The 18,687-nt window shown below is 35.6% G+C and overlaps 4 protein-coding genes across 11 annotated transcripts; 1 reads left to right on the forward strand and 3 right to left on the reverse strand.

The window, feature by feature from the left end:
• Window positions 1–689: 689 nt before the first annotated feature.
• On the forward strand, window positions 690–4,726 carry LOC107906160 (ras-related protein RABE1c). 2 transcript variants are annotated; one of them, XM_041093496.1, is made up of 9 exons: window positions 690–1,122; window positions 1,413–1,492; window positions 2,079–2,151; window positions 2,235–2,335; window positions 3,354–3,419; window positions 3,610–3,707; window positions 3,979–4,041; window positions 4,116–4,208; window positions 4,320–4,726. In XM_041093496.1, exons 2-9 carry the CDS (start codon window positions 1,420–1,422, stop codon window positions 4,404–4,406), a joined length of 654 nt encoding a protein of 217 aa, XP_040949430.1. In that variant the 5' UTR covers window positions 690–1,122; window positions 1,413–1,419; the 3' UTR covers window positions 4,407–4,726. The 2 variants fall into 2 exon arrangements, with proteins under 2 accessions (XP_040949430.1, XP_040949431.1); XM_041093497.1 differs by having other exon boundaries at window positions 952–1,303.
• A 77-nt stretch (window positions 4,727–4,803) lies between these two features.
• Window positions 4,804–7,836, reverse strand: LOC107906159 (uncharacterized). The gene is made up of 6 exons (XM_041093495.1): window positions 7,495–7,836; window positions 7,199–7,326; window positions 5,752–6,816; window positions 5,604–5,669; window positions 5,326–5,524; window positions 4,804–5,185 (listed from the first exon to the last, which is right to left on the reverse strand). The coding sequence occupies exons 2-6, from the start codon at window positions 7,199–7,201 to the stop codon at window positions 5,121–5,123; spliced, it is 1,398 nt and encodes a 465-aa protein (XP_040949429.1). The 5' UTR covers window positions 7,202–7,326; window positions 7,495–7,836; the 3' UTR covers window positions 4,804–5,120.
• A 957-nt stretch (window positions 7,837–8,793) lies between these two features.
• LOC107906162 (protein ALP1-like) lies at window positions 8,794–12,833 on the reverse strand. Of its 2 annotated transcripts, none has more exons than XM_016833059.2 (3): window positions 12,576–12,833; window positions 12,145–12,275; window positions 8,794–10,001 (listed from the first exon to the last, which is right to left on the reverse strand). In XM_016833059.2, exons 2-3 carry the CDS (start codon window positions 12,269–12,271, stop codon window positions 8,953–8,955), a joined length of 1,176 nt encoding a protein of 391 aa, XP_016688548.2. In that variant the 5' UTR covers window positions 12,272–12,275; window positions 12,576–12,833; the 3' UTR covers window positions 8,794–8,952. The 2 variants fall into 2 exon arrangements, with proteins under 2 accessions (XP_016688548.2, XP_016688547.2); XM_016833058.2 differs by having other exon boundaries at window positions 12,145–12,314; window positions 12,576–12,803.
• A 1,942-nt stretch (window positions 12,834–14,775) lies between these two features.
• Window positions 14,776–18,172, reverse strand: LOC107906163 (protein SOSEKI 2). Of its 6 annotated transcripts, XR_005913816.1 has the most exons (6): window positions 17,990–18,161; window positions 17,613–17,881; window positions 17,124–17,193; window positions 16,142–17,029; window positions 15,336–15,436; window positions 15,083–15,217 (listed from the first exon to the last, which is right to left on the reverse strand). XR_005913816.1 is itself a non-coding variant. In XM_041093499.1 (5 exons), exons 2-5 carry the CDS (start codon window positions 17,854–17,856, stop codon window positions 15,136–15,138), a joined length of 1,281 nt encoding a protein of 426 aa, XP_040949433.1. In that variant the 5' UTR covers window positions 17,857–17,881; window positions 17,990–18,172; the 3' UTR covers window positions 14,776–15,135. The 6 variants fall into 6 exon arrangements, 5 of the variants coding, with proteins under 5 accessions (XP_040949433.1, XP_016688549.2, XP_040949432.1 ...); XM_041093499.1 differs by lacking the exon at window positions 15,336–15,436 and having other exon boundaries at window positions 14,776–15,214; window positions 17,990–18,172; XM_016833060.2 differs by lacking the exon at window positions 15,336–15,436 and having other exon boundaries at window positions 14,776–15,217; window positions 17,990–18,167.
• Between the last annotated feature and the right edge of the window lie 515 nt (window positions 18,173–18,687).

Here is an 18,687-nt window from a genome sequence, read left to right on the forward strand (position 1 = left end):
ATCCTACCTTATATACCTAATACTAGGCTATTTAACATAATCATTTGAGAATAATTCAACTAACAAGCAAGGGGTTGGAATTAATGATCGAATTTGAATCTAATAATGGTAATTGGAGTATTAAATATACTCAATCATTGCCATCTTTTTTACTTGTCAAGATGGTCTCCATTCGCAGGATCCAGGCAGGCATCAAAAAAGACTACACCTTACATATATTAGCTGTCAGTTTGTATAAAGTTCTGATCATTGGGACAGAACAACGCAATTCATGTCTTGTAAGTAAAACACAAAAAATTGTCACCATAAATATATTACACGTAAAATTGTTTTAGACAAAATCTTCTCTAAATCCCAAACGTATCCCCCCAAATTTGATCCAGTAAAAGCTAACATTCGACTCGATAAAAACATTTAATAATTGAAGTCAACTATTGAATCCAACTTTACCATGAAATCAAGCACGAGACAGACACAATTGAAGACAATTTTATTGTTTTTTACTTAACAAAGAAGGCAGAAAATTGGGAGGAACTTGCTCCAACCCAACTGGACAGCTTGACTTGGTTCCCACATCCATTTATCAAAGGGCGACCCCATCTTTTTCATTACCGTCGATCATTCTGCGATTGATTGATTGCAGTGCTGTGTAGTATTGTTATGAATCGAAACACTGGATCTTTTGCTCTAAACCCAGCTGCAAGTAATTCATTAATTTAAGTATTTAAAGGCTAAGGATGATTAGGATGCCAGCTCACTTCTTCAGCTCCGGTTCCCTATGGCCCACACCAGCCATCCATCAATAAGGATAAGCCACGTGGAAATTGCCAGAATGTCAAAACGCATTTGCCACGCGCTGTTACTTGGTTTGTCAGGAAAAATACTTAGATTATTAGTTAATTAATTAATTTCACTGCTTTATAAAGGAAATCATCAAAACAAGAGTCTTTTCACACTTTCTCTTCCCGTTGATATTAGTGGATTTGCTAGCATGCGCGAGGGGTGATCGGCGCATACAACGAATTGAAAAGTTGGGGAAAAAAAAGTACGAAAAGGAAGAAGGGAAAGCGGACACTGCAGATTTTAGCTATCCATCTTCCTCGGAGAAGATCTATTTTGCGGGTAATAAATTTTTTTCCTTGGCTTTTTATTTTTATATTTTTTCAAAAAATAGAAGAAATCAGTATAAGAAACCAGCCAAACAGAAAAGAACTTGAATTTTGTTACCATGGTCTTTAAGATTTGACCTTTTTTGGAAACTTCTCTTTTTTTTTCTTGATTTTCTTTTTCAATATCCGATCTGGTACTTTTCCTGTTTTATCTTCGACTTCCATCAATTTGTTTATTTAATTACGTGAATTCCAGTGTAGAAATGTGAACTATTGATTCAGATTTTTTTTGTTTGTTTGCAGGATTTCGATGGCTGCTCCACCAGCAAGAGCTAGAGCTGATTACGATTACCTTATTAAGCTTCTATTGATCGGCGACAGTGGTACGTTGATCTCTACAATTACTTTCTTTTTTCTTCCAATTTAATCTCTCGTTTTCCTTATAACCGAACTGATCTTGGAATTCTCCTATCTTTCTCCGCTCTCTTAGATTTATTCTGCCATGCATTTTTCTCGAAACAATTTATCGTTTAACTAGATTTAGCTCACATTTTAATGTATTCCGTGTCTCTCAGTTTTGTTTCTCCAAATCTCTTTCGATGAGTTTCCTTGGGCTAAGTTTTAGATTTTCCGAGTTATAGAATGTCGAAGAAGCAATTTTTTTTTCTGTAGTTATTGGTTTGTTGACCTTCGGTTTTGCTGTATATGATTAGGTAGGAGCAGCAGTTAGATCTATGTATTTTAATTTCGATAAAACTTGGTTATTTGAAGTTAATGATTTTGATGATTTCATAATTTCTTTATAATTAATCTGATTTCTAGATTTTGCCTCAAAATAATTTTCTTTTTCATGAAATGTGTTTCCCTTCTTTTGAAATTTAGATGCCTTTATAAAATAGAACTTTGATACTCTGATATGCATTCAAGGCTTGCTAGGACCTTTATATCTAATGTTATTTACATTTGTAGGTGTTGGTAAGAGTTGCCTACTTTTACGGTTCTCAGATGGTTCCTTTACGACCAGCTTTATCACCACCATTGGGTGCGTAGTTTCAAATGGAACCCTTTGTCTAGCTTATTTTATCTAAATGAATGACTTTCACAACGCGATTAATCCACTTGCAGTATTGATTTTAAGATAAGAACCATTGAGCTTGATGGCAAACGGATAAAGCTCCAAATTTGGGACACAGCTGGGCAGGAGCGGTTCAGGACAATCACAACTGGTGAGTGTTTTAGTTAGCATATTTCTTTCATTTCAATCTTACCGAGATGGTCATATTACTTGTATGAGGAAAATGATATGGTTGAATCATTGCCCTGCCATCATCTACCATGGAGATTTCTAGTCTATCAATTTAGCTGAAAACATTCCATGTTTTCTAAGTTGGGGAGAAAAGAGTTGGGTTAGTCTTGTTGGAAAACATGTTCCTGATAACAAGCTGGGGAGTGGGAAGAAGCTGTGTTTTTCAGGGGAGAAGGATATCTTAGAGGCAGTGCTCTGCTGCCACAAACCAATAGCTGAATGTGTGAGCAGGAACGACCTGTTTAAGAAGCCTAGAAGCTAGTTCAAGTAAAGGTCTCCTACACTACACATGCTACAGGAAAATTTAAGGAACCAGAAATGTCGCCTATCAGTCAATGTTGTGATCCTATTAGACCAGATTAACAAGTCAAGGGTTCAGGATTTAAGATTTCGGTTTAAAAATCAGTGTATGATACACAATGATAATGCTATGTCGTATGCCTACCACCTGGAGTGGGACGCATTTTGGTCTTAATCTAACTTTATTGTAGGTTTACCATGGTTGTGTGGCATGCTGCTTCCTGGTCTGGGCATATCTTTCAAAATTTTCAATTTGTTTTCTTATGAAATAATGTTCTTAACAAGTCAAGAGTTCAGGATTTAAGATTTGGGTTTAAAAATCAGTGTATGATACACAATGATAATGCTATGTCGTATGCCTACCACCTGGAGTGGGACGCATTTTGGTCTTAATCTAACTTTATTGGAGGTTTACCATGGTTGTGTGGCATGCTGCTTCCTGGTCTGGGCATATCTTTCAAAATTTTCAATTTGTTTTCTTATGGAATAATGTTCTTATTAAGTATTAACGAGATTTTTGGTAACCTAAATCTTAGGCTACTTGTCTAACATTGATCTATGTATGTATATTCCATATGTTGCATTCCTGCAAATGGTTTCTGTTGATGCCTAATTTTTAGCACCAATCTTTTCAACAGCTTACTATCGTGGAGCCATGGGCATCTTGCTGGTCTATGATGTCACGGATGAATCCTCGTTCAACAGTAAATCCCTTATTCTCTTGTTTTAGTTTAGTTAATTGTTTGACCTTACATTTCAACTTATTCTATTCAAATTTGCAAATTTGGTGGTCTTTTATTAATGAGCTAAATATTAAGGCTTTGCTCTTGTTTTAGTTGTTCTAGTACTTGGTTTTTATGTTAAATCTCTTACAGAGAGCCTCTCTCCTTGCAGATATTAGGAATTGGATTCGCAACATTGAACAGCATGCATCAGATAATGTTAACAAGATATTGGTCGGAAACAAGGCAGACATGGATGAAAGCAAAAGGGTATACTTCTTCTCTCCACAAGATTTTAGTAGATGTCTTTGCTAAGCCAAAGTGTGTTTCTGGATCCGTGCACTTTTTGCATAGTCCTCATTCCCAAGTCTCCTGATTTCGGGACTGAGGAATGGAGGTGATATTCAACCTGTTGATCACATTTTTTATGATACAAAAGCACTAATATCATCCCCCACCTCTTTCCCCATTTCTCGCTTTGCATTTTGTTAAATGGATGCATCTATTTTCTGATCTTAGTCTACATTTTTCTCTTTTTAAGGCTGTGCCAACCTCAAAGGGACAAGCTCTTGCGGACGAGTATGGAATCAAATTTTTCGAAACAGTAAGTGATGCTTGTTGATTGTGGTTGCTAGTTGAATTGGAGATGCTAAATACTGAAAACAAATTGTCATGCAGAGTGCAAAAACTAACCTAAATGTGGAGGAAGTTTTCTTTTCAATAGCAAGGGACATAAAGCAAAGACTCGTCGATACTGACTTAAAGGCTGAGGTAATTCACATGGCCGGCCTTATCTTGAATAAAAATTACACAACTGAGGCTCATATAATTAGAAATCATGCCTATTCTGCAATGTGATTGTGAATTTTTGTATCGTTGTAGCCTTCAACAATTAAGATCAATAAACCTGACCAGGCAGCTGGGGCTGGTCAAGCTGCACAAAGACCGGCTTGCTGTGGTTCAACCTAAGGGAGCTCAAACCTGGTGGGACACGTATTGGATGTTAAAAACTACTTTTCTTCAAAAAATGGAGGGGAAAGAGAAAACTAATTGTGGTGACTGGATGATGAGTGCCTGTATTTTCTTATTGTCATTCTTTATAACTTGTTTTAGGGTGTGAGGATGTAGTGTTTTTCTTTATAATTGTTTGTGTCATGTGAAGAACATAACCTTCTGTTTCTCCCCCATCTCTCGGCTCCTTCATGTCAGGAAGCCTAAGTTCTGACTGCTTGCAAGACTAGTTCATTTGTTGGTAGGGAAGGAAATGGAAAATGGAAGTGGTTTCTTTATATTACTAACCCATAATTTCTCCATCTCCGTTTAGTTATAAATGCCCGCCTAATCTTACCACAGGAAGCAAGGAGTCTTGAAAACTAAGCAGAATAAATTCCGCTGAATCGTTACTTCCATACAACTTAAATTTTCTCTCTTAGATTCAGTTACTCTAAATTAGGCAGAGAAACTGATATGATGCAATCCCAATAACACCATATACGTAAAACCTAAATACATGAGCAGCTAAGCTCCACTTGCATTCTTATTTACACTTACATGTCTACCCAAACACTCTCATAAAATACACTAGTCTTAAATTAGTTTATTTTTCTATGCACATGATGATTCACCAAAGAGATTGTTGCTTTATCTTACATGTAGAGAGTGCCCTGTTTGGAAAATAACAACCTATAGGTTTAATTCTTCTTTCCCATAAATGCGCTGAAGTTCGCGAGTTGCTGCTTGAAATGATTCTGGAAAGGTGGGAAGTTAAAAAGAGAGTCAGTACTGCAACCTCACTCTTTTAAGGCAGCAAAAATTCTTTCATGCTCATACAATCACAATCAAATATTTTTTATTTTTTTATGAGACAGCTAAATAAAATCTAATTTACCTTTCCAAATGCGAAAAGATTTCTGATTAATCGGTGCACCAAAAACGGTTTGAATTGTATCGAACAACAGGCTCTCAGGTGTGCTCCTCAGTTCTTGTACTATTTGATAGATGGTCTTTCCATTCTCAAAGTAAATGTGATTGTTCGGATGCTTGGTTTTGCAACCAGCATGGCGCTCAAACTCATATGCATTCAACACCTAAAGCACAATCATATAAATCATGGATGAGAAAGCAAAAAGTTGAGCTCACCAATTTTGAAACTATAGGATGGCTCACCTTGGAAAAGTTACATGATTGGCACCCGCAAAGATAGCCAGAACCTTTTATAACTCCACAAAGCTCCTTATTACATACAGGGATAAAACAGTAAGGTAGAAAGCAATTGCAACTTAAATAGAGCGGAAAAAAAGAACTATCCAGTTACCTCCCGTGACAAGGATACGTACTTCACAGGTACACCATCAAGCATACCAGTCGATATCAAACTTCTGACATTTGAAGGGAAGCTGTTTGGGGCGTCTTTCTTTGATGATTTGAACTCTGGCTTAGTCCTTGCAGCAGATTCAGATCTTAGTTTAGCAGTTTGAGTTGCACTTGGAATGGAACTAGCAGCTGATGTGTCCAGCTGTTTTCCGGAACTGTCTTCCAGTGTTGGATTGGCAGATTGACAGTATGATGGGTCAAAGCTACCAAGAGGCCTGCCCACAGGGATAATCTCATGTTCTTCATGAAAGCCACCGAAAGAAAGAATATTGGCATCCTCTTTAACATAACCGTTGGCCATTGATATTGGAATTTCATTATCCTTACTGTAGGCAGGAGTGGTGATACGCATATCATCCCTGTTATAGGTATGACTCATTACTGCAACATTATCACACTGCTTATCATAGCTATGCCCCATTGAAATGAAACTATTTTCATTTTCCCCATTATACGCCTCAATATTAGACATGTCACTGTTACTTTCCCTACTAAAACTAAGTTCCTTTGGATCATGCATACCAGAATCGGAGTCCTTAACTTGATTGACCTTAACTTTCCTAATTCCACCATAATTAAAGCATGTTTCAGGATCTTCAATTGAAGGAGATATCGACAAACCAAAAGATGCATCTTCACCAAAATGATCTTCAATGCCTTTTCGTCTGATGTTATCTGCTTCTATGGGAGATATGTTCCTTTCAGTGAAACTGACAGACCTTTCAGATTCGGAACCAAACAACCGATCAATAAAATGGCTAGGAACAGACTGAAAACTGGAAACATTTTCCCAAGGCGAAACATTTGAATTAGAAATTCCTGAACTTGATTTGTTGTTTGCAGCTTGTACAGCTTGCTTCTTGTTAGGGAACAGCTGCGACTCAGCATCAACAAACCAACCATGTGATCGCTTGGGTTCGATTCTTGAAGGATTATCGAATGCTACATCTCCATCAGACACATGTGGAGGACCCTTTGCCATCCAAAAACTCTTATTCTGAAAAGACTGCCAGAAACAATCACTCAGAAGTTGCTTATTTGTAATACTTCAATGATCCATTAACCAACAAAGCATGGTTAAGGGTTGGGAAAACACACACACACACACAATCACTTCTCACATTAACAAAAAGGTTGCATTTTAATCATTCTAAAGCAAAAGCAAAACTAATTGTATATAAAATCTATTGTATTCGCACTGCTAGTATAATTTTAAAAAGTTTATTTACATATACTTACTAAAGATCAGAAAAGAATAAATCAGCTAAACATACACACTTCATTAAGTTAAAAAAATTCAAATATTTAACAAATTTAACCGACGATAAAATGGAAAATAAATAATACCCATCCGTTTTTTTGTCATAAAAGAAGATAAAATGATATACCATTTCTTTCCAGCTTCCCACTACTTCAACTGGAGATGACACACTTCCCTTTTCTTCTTCTTCTCCTCCTCTAATTCTCAATCAAAGCATATAATCTCTGCTTAGATCACCCTAATTCAAAGCTTCCCCTGAAATTTTTCGTTAAAAGAAAATAACATCCATAAAGTTTTCGTAGAAACCCAGATAATGAAATGGATAAAAAGAAAAAACTTCATAAAACTGATGAAATAGAAAAACCCTAAAAATAAATTTAAAGAAAAAGTGTTCCATTTCCTTCAATTTTCGAAGACCTTTACCTTGCTTCGCCACCGGAAAAAAGCGAGGATTTTATGATGAATTTACCGGCGAACAGAACGAGAGGGAGAGAGAGTTAATTGTTGCTTTGTGAGTGAGGAGCACCGGATCTTTCCTCGTGAAAAAGAATTATCAGAATTGTTAGACTACAACTGCTTTATCACACGACACGGTTACCTACATCATTAACGTACACGTGTTTTGCAAGCGATGGATCTTGCTGTCGATTGTTTGTGATTAACTTCATCTAAGGGTGGATTTCGTCGATTTTGTTCTTCTTGGGCTTGTTTATGGAAAGAGAATCTTGAACGAGCGGTGTAAGGTGGGGATTCAAGGGAATTATCGATACGTGTCCAGTTCTTAATGGTTTAAATATGGTAAAGTCCACTACAGCTGCCAATAAAGCTTTGACAGTTGTTATACAGATTTTATTAACTATTAGGTAAGGTAAGAACTGGTGTTTGTAAGTCCCAGTCAGTCACAGTAGAAATTTCTGAAATTTTTTTATATAAATTATTTAGTTATTAAATACTATAAAATTTATTTCATTGTAAGTCTTTAAAGTATATTATCTTAAATTTTAATTCATTAAAAAATTTTAAAATAAAAAATAATATCAAATATTCTTTATAATCAAAAGTCAAAATATAACAAGATTGAGACAGCTAATTGAGTTTAAGTTCAATAGGTAAATTTATTATTTCAATAACCAGAAAGACACGAGTTTAAGTGTGTTTAAATACATTTTTCCACCAATCTAAAGGTTCGAATAGGCTACGACTAAGTAAGTATTAAAATTTAAGTTGTGGAATAGCTTCAACAATGCTAAAAGTTGTCGGACACAACTCAATAGGAGTCTTCTCTTCTTAATTCTCGGACGTATATTTTGTTTTAGGTTTCTTACATTGCTTGTTCAAGAAGTTAATGTTACTTTTGTGATGTTCAAATATATATAATAGCTTTGTGTTCATTTTGTATATTCTCTTAGCCAGATTGTGATTATTTTGCAACCAAAATGATGATCCCTGGTTTGGAGGCTTTGGTTTGTGTGTGTCAATGAGATTTCTTTTGTTTTCTTTTGAGTTTGATAATGGCTTAAGATAAAGGGCTTGCAAAGGAAAACACGCTTAACAATCCAGAAGAGAAACACTAATATTCAGTCGTTTAACTTGTTTTGCAAGTCACAAGTTAAAAAGGGTGGATTGGATAGTTCCAGTATAATTGAGCAAGCATGCCTATTTCGTTCCATGAGCGATCTAAAATTTCCCGTCTTCCCTTTATAATTTGAGGAGCCTGCCTGCTTCAAAAATGCACTTGATTGTGTTAACTTTTACAATTTTAAATTGAACAAACAAAAAGAAAACCAACTTCAATCAAATGGTTGTCTGCCAAAGATCCTATTTTAAACCTTTTTCTATGTCAATAAACTACCGATCAGGAATCAGAAATGGTAAAGTAATTTAAGGTGGTAATTTCCCAGACAAGTAGACAGAAAGTTTCTCTCTCAGGTGGACACCTTCAATGTCAAAAGATTCGCAAATCCGTTGTCGGTAACCCGAATCATGGTCATGAGACAAAGGCATTTCATCCTGCACATCATCATCTTCCAAGTCAATAACAATATTGTGAAGCAAGCAGCAAACCAGGATGATCCTGGGCAACTTATGTTTGTCAGGTCTCCACATCACCCCTTGGATGATCTTCCACATTTCTTTCAGCCTTGCCAAGGCCCTGCGTGCCACCAGCCGAGTCGCCGAATGTCTTTTATTGAACTCAGTGCTAATCTCTGGTAGCTCTTTCCCCTTGTATGGTATAACAAGATAGGGTAACAAAGGATAGCCTAAGTCTCCGATTATGTATTCCCTTATTTCTGATCCTTTAGACACCTCAACTTTTTTGCCATTCAATCTTTCTCCTTTATCACACAGTTTATAGAAATTTGAACTCTGAAACACCAGCCAGTCGTCGATCTTACCTGGCCAACCGGTAACAATGTCCCTGAACCTCATTTCAGGGTCCACAATTGCCTGCAGGACCATGCTATGATTCTTCTCACGATCGAGCCACACCTTACTTTCAGGGTCTGATGAAGGCAAACACATCGTAATATGAGTAGTGTCAATCACACCACAGCAGTTGGGAAGTCCTTGAATCTTTTCAAATTTGGACTTTATTTCCATCATTTCTGCATCAGTGGAAGGCCAATGCAAGTGGTGAAGACCCCTTTCTTCCATGGCCTCTACAAAGCGCCAGGTCAATTGCGAGACAGTAGAGCGATGCAGCCCGAACAGATCACCAATTGTCACTAGTGATTCACCAGAGCTTAGCCTTCTCAAAGCTACAGCTACTTGATCTTCGAAAGACAAAGGTTTTCCATTTGAAAATGTGAAATTTCCTGGCTTAGCCATCATGTCTTCCATCACGAGTGAACATATGTAGCTGAAAGTTTTTCTGGAAATTTTGAAAACTGATTTGAACTTGTCCAGACCTTTAGATGGCGATTGAAGACCTGCAAATAGCATGGGTCAATAGGGTTGGAGACTTGGAGTAGATGATCTATGGGATTTCACTAGTAACTATTGAACATTATTTCAACTATCAGGATTACTGTATCAATGAGAAAAATATAACCTTCTTAGTCTCATTTCATTAAACAATATACAGCCATAGGAATTGAAAATATAGAGTAGACACGCATAATTTTTTATAATTGGAACATTAAATAGGTAAATGATGCACATAAAGTTGAAGCATGACAGTGTCTGTTGAATCTAGTTTGCAACAATTACAGTTGGGACTGGTAGAAACCAATGTGACAGACTGCTAATACCAATGCAGAAGCTTTGATTAAACAAGATGACTACATTCTCCTATTACTCATCATCGTAAAGACAACTCACATCTTGTTGAGAAAGAAAAAGGAAGATAAGTTACTAAATTCAGAGCGGTCCTCTTCGTCTTATCCGGGTAGAGCCAAGAAAAGAAGGCTCATGGAACAAGGGCAACCAACATCATGAATTTGATTAGAGGACTATCTGGATTGGTTAGAGCATACACATTAGCTTAATTGGCAATTACTTTTCCAATCAAAGCTTAGTTTCTACTGACCTGCGTCAAGCTCTTTAACTCTTATCTTATGTCTTCTTTCTTAATCTCTCCTCATTGACAAATCCCATTGTTTTTCAACTGACACTAGTCAATGTAATCTACTGAATTGTGAACCGTAGCTAAAAACAAATGTTATGAAAAAATATCATCTGTGTATAGCTTGAAAATGGGAGAAATAAAAAATTTCAACCCATGGAACTTGCTGGTAAGTGAAACATAGGATTACCAGCCATTCTGTTAACATGTTCAAAGTAACTATCAGCCATTTCTTTAACATTTTCCAGGTAACTAAAACTAATGTGCCCTTGCATGGTGTATTGAATTTCAATGTAAAACGACAAGAATCACAAGATATTAAACCAGCATATAGAAGCCAGCACTGAGAAGACAATCAAAGAAAACAAGGGAAACAGATACATGGACAAAGAGTAATAAAAAATAGGAAGAATTCAGTGTTCTGAACACAAGCAATTTCTCATCAAGAAGTGACATATTTATCAGAACACATTAAGCGATAGTTTGACCAGTTGAAACCCTTGTTATTTTGAATGATACAAGCCGTTGCAGGTTGAACTCATGAATGCAGAATATGAAGGGAATTAATTCCTGCCTAATAACCTGGTAAATAACTTGATTGATCTTATCAGTAACCTTTCATGTTAAAGATCTTATTATTCTGGATTTACTTGCTCTGTAGCATTTTCAATCAAAACATGTAATGACTGTACAAGTAAGGACTACATATATGTGAAAGATAATATTTCAAGAAATGGAAAGACCACTCATTCTGTTGATGGCATGTTTCTGGCAGAACAAGAACAATATTCAAAAGGACCAATGGATAAAGCATTTAACATAAACCAAAAGAGAAGAATCTTCAAGATGAAAGGATAAAGAATTAAGATAAATCAATAAAAAGGACGAGGAAGAAGAATAAGAAAAAAGATTGTTTGTTTCACCTACATTGGCTATTACAAATGTATAGTCAAGTTATCTACAATCTGCTTTCACAAACAATAAAAGTCATCTAGAAAGAACTAATAACAAGCCCCTTTTATTTACAACTCCATTTCTCACTTGCAGAGTCTCCATTAATAACTTAAAGCTTTCCTCAAAGTAAATCCAATCACAAACTTCAAATGTAAGATGAGAATCAGTTTTTCAACTTCATTAGCTATCTGTTAACAACTAAACCAATCTTCTTCCCCATTTAATAACATAAACAAAAAAGAGTGTTAGGTTAACAGAACCACTTGAAAGTCAGATTAGGGATCCTGCATACATGGTCCTAAATGTATTTCCTATGCATTCATATATTAATCGAAAACGATATAAATTGTAAAGCCAGTCAAATTTGTCTTCAGCCATGACCTGAAAATCTGTCAACTGTTAAGTTTATATATCTGCAATGCCATGAATGACTAACTAAAGCAAATACCAATACACGGTAACCAAAAAGAACAGTTCAAAATAAAGACAATAAAAACAGGAAAAAGAAAATGTTCAAGAGTCAGACACAGTAAAACTGTTAAAAGAAAACATACCATTCATCCTCTTGGAAAGCGCATCCCACCAATCAACAGACCGTTCCATCTCAGAAGAAGCAGAGGCATTTTCTTCAGGTTTCTTCTCTACCTTTCTTCTTTTCTTTAACCCTCTTACAGGACCCATCAGCCTAAAAAAGACACCCAATTGAATCTAAAAACAAAACCCGCTGACTCCAGCAAAACAAGAATTACGATAACTATGTTACAATTCATCAAAAAGAGCAAAACCCATTAATTATAAACACCACCAATATATATATCACAAACCATGAGAAAAACATAAACAATAGGATCCTGAAAGGAATAGTGGCAACTAATATGCAATAACTAAACAAAGAAAGGAACAAACAGCTTTGTGTTCAATGGTAGCTTCGATGAAATAAGGAAGGAAAAGAAAAGGAGCAGGTAGATAGTTGTTCATGTGTTACCTGATGAGAAAATCTACAGGCAAGTAAAGAAGTTTCAAAGTGTGTTGTTTTTAGACAATGTGCCAACACAAAACAAACGACATCGACATGCGAATAGACACAATCTTCTATTCTTTATAAAAACCTACTGAAACATGTTCAGATTTTTTTTCCCTGGGAAGAAAAAGAGAGGGCTTTGCGTAGAGCTTTTAGAGAGATTCTCTCAAATTTAAGAGTATATATATTTATTTATAATAAAAAAAAAACAATTTTTTAACATGCCTTAGTGTACTAATGTATATATGGGATGATATATGAATTGGAAGGTCAATTTTGCAATTAAAATGACTAAAACGCCATCTGGTCTAATTTGGTTCATGAAATGGTAAATGGGGTGAAATTCAGTTGTAAATGGTCAGAATCCGAAGGTAGCTCTTCGTGGCTAATTTGGTCATTATGCATATGGTTTAACAAAAACAAAGCTGAGTTAACACGCAATGAAACAAGTTTATTTGCTTACTACTACCAATCATCTTAATCTATTTGCAACAACCATCACAATTTTTGGCAAACTAAAACTTCAGTTTCTTCTTCAAAATTTTCTACTTATGTGATCAAATTATTTAAGAAAAAAAAATCAAGTATTACATCTTTTATACATTTACATACAAAGTTCATATGTTTGAATTCGTCTTTATAAGAGGTTAGGAAATCGAATGTTAATATTCTTTGCCTATTAATATATATATGTTTAAATGCGTATAGGACAGTGGGTTGTGGAGTTTTAATGATGGTTTTTCTTTTGGTTGAAAAGCAGCCAGATTTTCTGCATAACAAAACTGCAATTTATTGCTTTGCAATAAGGAAAGTTTAATAATTTCAGTTCTGTTTCTGGTCACATCATATATATCTTACCTTTCCAGGAATTTCATCATGCAAGTAAAGTTTGGCGGAAGGAAGCAATGCGCCTCTTGGGCCCTTTTGGAAATTAATATTGTACAGTACTAGCTACTAGTTGACTGAAACTGTTGAAATTGGGCTTTAAACTTGTCTAAATAGAAAGGAAAGTCCAACAATTCATCTTAGGTTTATTGGCTGCTTAGCTAACAAGGGCATTTTGCTCAACTGATACCGCCCACTCTTTAAATATTGAGGCCAGTTCTTCATTACTTAAAAAAAATACTTCTGACTTCAAAAGTACTTTTGAAAGAAAAACTGTGAAGAACAAGCTGCTTTTAAAAGTGCTTTTCAAAATCACTTCTGAAAAGGAGCTGAGAAGGAGAAGCTAAAAATTTTAGCTTTTTCCCTCCCAAAAGTATTTTTTAGTACTTAATTACTTTTTCACCCCTCCAATAACATAGTATTTTTCTTTTTTTTTCTTGGTGTTTAATTACAATTGTGTTAAAATCATTAATTAAAAATAAAAAAAATATTTTTTAAAATACTAATTACAAATATTTAAATATTTAAAATATAGTTTATATATTCTAATTAAATTTTATAAATAATTAATATTTATTGCTTAAAAATAATATTTTATATATTAAAATATTAACAACAAATTATAATAATTTTTTTATATTATTACTAAAATATAATAATATTAACTAATTTAAATATTATTTAAATGCATATTTGTTACTTGATAATAACATGTCTAAAATGAACATTTTATTTCTCAAAAGTACTTTTTAACAGCAATGCTAAACACTTAAATTTTAAACCAAACTTTTTAAAAATACTTCTCAAAAACATTTTTCTACAGCACTTCTCAAAAATATTTTTCAAAAGCAATTAAAAACTGGCCCTGAATCATCTTTAAAAATGAAACTCCAACCTAACTCTAATTCACTTTACTCGGTATTTCACCCAAGTAACCATTCAATAGTAAAAGTTTTCATTTGGAAATTTTAGTTATCTTAACGGGTGATCTATATATGGTTTGTACACCATTAATGAATTAAATGATACCACATCATCATCAAAACTTTTTAGGTATAACCTAATTTTTAATGACATACCATCTAATTACCTAAAAATACAGACTTCTACATTACCAATGTATCAAAAATTACTCCTATTCCAAATTGTCAGTAAAATATTAGCAAAGTAAATGTTGCAACTTTCTTGGTAGAGATTGGTGAATTTTTCACATCTCCAATCACCATGAAGAACACTCGTCAGTGACACCAATGCCCAAAGCGGACGATAAGACCTAGGATGAAATTCCATTTCCTATGTTTTAATTCAGAGTCGAACTAAATTAGTGTCAAAAAGGACATATCACAACTAGAGGTTATCGCCCGTGCACCGACAACAAGACTTAGCCACTCCCACAAAAACCAAGGCACCAATCACCCAACCCTGCGCTTCCTATCATTGCGAAGGCAAACCGTCCGCGAAGCAGCTTGCTCTATAAATAATTTGCCATTGTTATTCGCAATAGTTCTCACTGTCTAGTTACGAAACTACAAATTACTACAATTCACATAACTAATTCAGATCTAGACATCGCGTCTGTCAATTATAGCTTCTACTTTCATTGGTGTCATGCGACGGTGTTGACTTTTTTCTTCCATCACTAAGTTCTCGGCTTCCTCGGTATGCACTTTGTACGCACTCCGTCCATCTCCTTTCCGGCCAGCTGCAGCTGCGAGCTCCTGCTGATTAAAATGTTCCCAAATTAACCCAATTAAAAGACCAACAAACAAAGCAGAACCAGATCAAGCATCTAATAAGAATTTAAGCTTAAAACTCTCAACAGAAATTGTGTTTATCTACCTGGTCCCTCCTTCAAAGCTAGTACTAATGTAGTCAAATCATTTGCCGAATAAGTTTCATTACATTAAAACCCAACCGCAAGATTTAAATTCCAGGACCACCTGGGATTCGGTTACGGATCATTAATGTCAATGGCCAGCTTCTTATATAATCTGTCCTTCCTTAAGACATACAGCTGATACCAAAACAAAAATACAGCCATGGAAGACATACACATACATGACAGCTGTGTTATCCAAAGTCAAGCATAGGTCCTATATTCAAAATTTCAAAGATTTTTCATATAATTCAAAACATCACAGGCACTCATATTTGAATACAAAGACTTTTAAACAAATGAAGAGTATTTAGTTACATATGTGTAACAAAAGCTGGCCTTTCGGGCAAAACCCGTACGAATTTTACATTCAATACATAAAACAGGCCCGCAGGGTCAGATATTCAGAAATAGAACCAATAATCTGACTTGAAATCCCTGGAAAGGTGAGGCATTCCTTGCATTGCAGGTAAGGAACAGTTCATTATTCAACTAAAGCTTCAAACCTATTTTCTCATTGTACCATCATCAGTGCTTCTTCACTTCAGTATTGGGTTTATGTCTAAATCAAGAGTTTAATTACTTAGATTCCTTGGCATTACATTCGAAATACAAGATAAATTAGTTTTACTGTTTTTATAAGGAGGTAAAGAATATAGTTATTATTTACTTAATTATACATCAAATATAAGATTTTGAGCAGCAATGAAAGTAAACTTAAAACGTAATTGATAATTAAAATGCTTCACAAATGAATTTTGGGGATTACCTATCAGCATTGTAAGAAGAAGATCTCTTCAAGTTAGGGATCTCCTCTTTCTTGGTCTCAATCAAGCTCCCACTAAAATACTCTTTATCTTCCAAGCTTACCCTTGAGAAGCTCCCCGTTTCCCTCTCAATCCCAGCTTCTTTTCCCACCTGGCTACAACTCCCTGCCCCGCGTGGTAACCTCGATTTGTAATGTCCAATCAACGAGAACCCTTCATCCTTCTCTGAGCTGGCTCCACAATCCTTAAACGACATCGAACCGCACGATACCAACTGCATCAAAACGGACGACGCCTTAATCCTCCCACTTGGGCAACTCTCAGCCGTACGGTTCAAGCTATCTTCGTTACTACCACCACCGTTGCCCAGTCTCAACCGTCCATCAGCTTTCATTAAGGATTCCAATGTCTCCGGGCTTGAATCCGACGGTGGAGGTGAAATCTCTTCCCTACTCAGCTCCGTAGTATGATTCAGCTCCAACTCTTGACTTTGACCTTCAGTACTTTCTAACTCTTCGATTTCCGGTTCCTTAACCAACGCTTTTCTTCTTCTCCTCTTATCATCAGTCTGAGTCGACGGATCAGCAGCGATTCTCCCGATTGATTCGGGTCTCGACTCAGACTTGTAAACTTTGTACTCATGGAGATCAATGGAACTCCAAGACTGATTCCTCCGTCGTCTTATTGACGGAAAATCATGCTCGTTCTCTGACTTCTGAGACTCCGCCGGTTTTGGTAATCGAAAAGAAGACGACGTTATGTCAAGTGCTTGAGAGTTGATCGTGTGGTTGAGAATCTCCGATCCTTTGAGAATGTATTCTTGGCCATGAGATGGGTAAATGAAATCGTTTTCTGCTAAGTCGTGCCAAACGAATCCGTTTTTGTAGCTCCTGAGTTTTAACAATCAAAGCAGGACTATTAATATCAGACAGTGAAGGGAAATAGTAATCTGATCAAATGGTTGGGAATGAGTGAGCGTTTTACCGTTTGGAAGACCAAGAGTATAGACTAGCCATGCCTTTGCCTCGAAGGAGGTTTAGGCGGTTGATTACATCTGAAGCAAAAGATTTAGAAAATTGTAAGGAATATAGGAAAACAAGGTACTTTTCTCAGCATCCGATCAAAAGTAAAAATAAAAAGCTTTTGAAATTTTAAACTTAATTCTTTTCTTTTTCTTTTCCCGGGAAAAAGAGCACTTTTAAATATATTTTTCTCTTAAAGGGAAAACAGAAAATTCGCTTTTTGTCAGCTGCAGCAGGCAGCAGCTATAGCTAGGTAAAACCAATTTGCAAAAGGCATTTCTTGGAACGTGAAAGTAAATTCAAAATTTTGAACACTTAATTTTCTGAGAAACCAAACAACAGAGATAGAAACAAAGAAAGTAGAGAAACAAAAAAGATTTACATGTTCTTTTCTTCACCATAAGACAAAACCCAGAAAGAAAAGTGCAATGGGAGGGGTTAATTGTCATACCTTTGAGATAAAGTCCATCATTAGAAGAGAGAGGAACTTCCATGAAATGAGGTTGTTCAAGCTGACCACTCCTGGACAAATAATAAACAACAGCAACCTTTCTTTCAGTGAGGGAAGACTTGTTGTTGTGAGGCTTGGGTTCAATCCAGACTTTGTTTCTTTCTGGGCTTATTTCTCTATCATTCCACTTCCTTGAAACAATCCCCCCAAACTCTGTCATTTTCCCTCTAGAACTGACCGCCATTTCACTTTCTTCTTCTTCTCTCTATCTGAGAAACCCAACAACAGAAACAACAAAAGAAAGAGAATAAGACATTACGACGGGAGAGGAAGCCGAAATTATGATGAGAGAGAGGGAGCGAAGACAGTGATGTTACCTGATGGAGAAGTTAGTAAGTGAAGAAGCTAGAAATGGGTAGGTTTGGATTTTATAGGGAGATGGATGAGAGTGTGTGAAATGGAGAAGAGTTTCAAAATAGGGATGCTGCAGACAACAGCTACCAAACAAATAAGGCCTGTTTTTTGCTTCACTTCTTGCGAGCATTGACTGTCAAATTCCTAGTTTATTTTATCTCGTACTACATAATAATATATCAAGATTTAAATCTGCAAATCGCCAAGTCAAACGGTGCCGTTCTGCCGCACATATCTTAAAATTTTAATGTGCAGTTAAAGCTTATTCGGGGAGGACTACTGTAGTCATATGATACTCTTTTTAACTTTGGAGTTTAGTTCCTTTCCTCAAATAAAAACTTTTTAACCCGAGATTTAAATTTTTTTAATGGCTAAGCATTTTTTTTTGGGTAATACGAACAAAATTTATTTATGGATCAAATGTTTATTTGGGCCAACATTTTGCTATAACCTTTCTGAAGTTCAAAAAAAGTTCCCATTATATTAATTATTTTAAAAAAATAGTCAACAATAATTTTGGGTACTATCCCTTCTAAAGTAAGTTGGAGGAAAGATATTATAAAAGCTGTCAATACTCAATAGTGGAAGTTGCTTGTTGCAGTGAAAAAGACTGTAATATCCTTAAATGCAATGAAGAAGACGACCCAGGGGGAGTATTTGC

Source organism: Gossypium hirsutum, chromosome D05, assembly GCF_007990345.1.
Source record: "Gossypium hirsutum isolate 1008001.06 chromosome D05, Gossypium_hirsutum_v2.1, whole genome shotgun sequence".
Classification (NCBI taxonomy): domain Eukaryota; kingdom Viridiplantae; phylum Streptophyta; class Magnoliopsida; order Malvales; family Malvaceae; genus Gossypium; species Gossypium hirsutum.

Coding starts and splice junctions, on each gene's coding strand:
- LOC107906163 (XM_016833060.2), bottom strand. CDS start 17,856: ATGGCGGTCAGTTCTAGAGGGAAAATGACAGAGTTTGGGGGGATTGTT. Junction 17,194..17,612: donor TGATGGACTTTATCTCAAAG/GTATGACAATTA, acceptor CTTTTGCTTCAG/ATGTAATCAACCGCCTAAAC. Junction 17,030..17,123: donor TACTCTTGGTCTTCCAAACG/GTAAAACGCTCA, acceptor GTTAAAACTCAG/GAGCTACAAAAACGGATTCG.
- LOC107906160 (XM_041093496.1), top strand. CDS start 1,420: ATGGCTGCTCCACCAGCAAGAGCTAGAGCTGATTACGATTACCTTATT. Junction 2,152..2,234: donor AGCTTTATCACCACCATTGG/GTGCGTAGTTTC, acceptor ATCCACTTGCAG/TATTGATTTTAAGATAAGAA. Junction 2,336..3,353: donor GTTCAGGACAATCACAACTG/GTGAGTGTTTTA, acceptor TCTTTTCAACAG/CTTACTATCGTGGAGCCATG.
- LOC107906162 (XM_016833059.2), bottom strand. CDS start 12,271: ATGGGTCCTGTAAGAGGGTTAAAGAAAAGAAGAAAGGTAGAGAAGAAA. Junction 10,002..12,144: donor GCTTTCCAAGAGGATGAATG/GTATGTTTTCTT, acceptor TGCTATTTGCAG/GTCTTCAATCGCCATCTAAA.
- LOC107906159 (XM_041093495.1), bottom strand. Junction 5,670..5,751: donor ACGTATCCTTGTCACGGGAG/GTAACTGGATAG, acceptor GTATGTAATAAG/GAGCTTTGTGGAGTTATAAA. Junction 5,186..5,325: donor ATCTTTTCGCATTTGGAAAG/GTAAATTAGATT, acceptor CCACCTTTCCAG/AATCATTTCAAGCAGCAACT.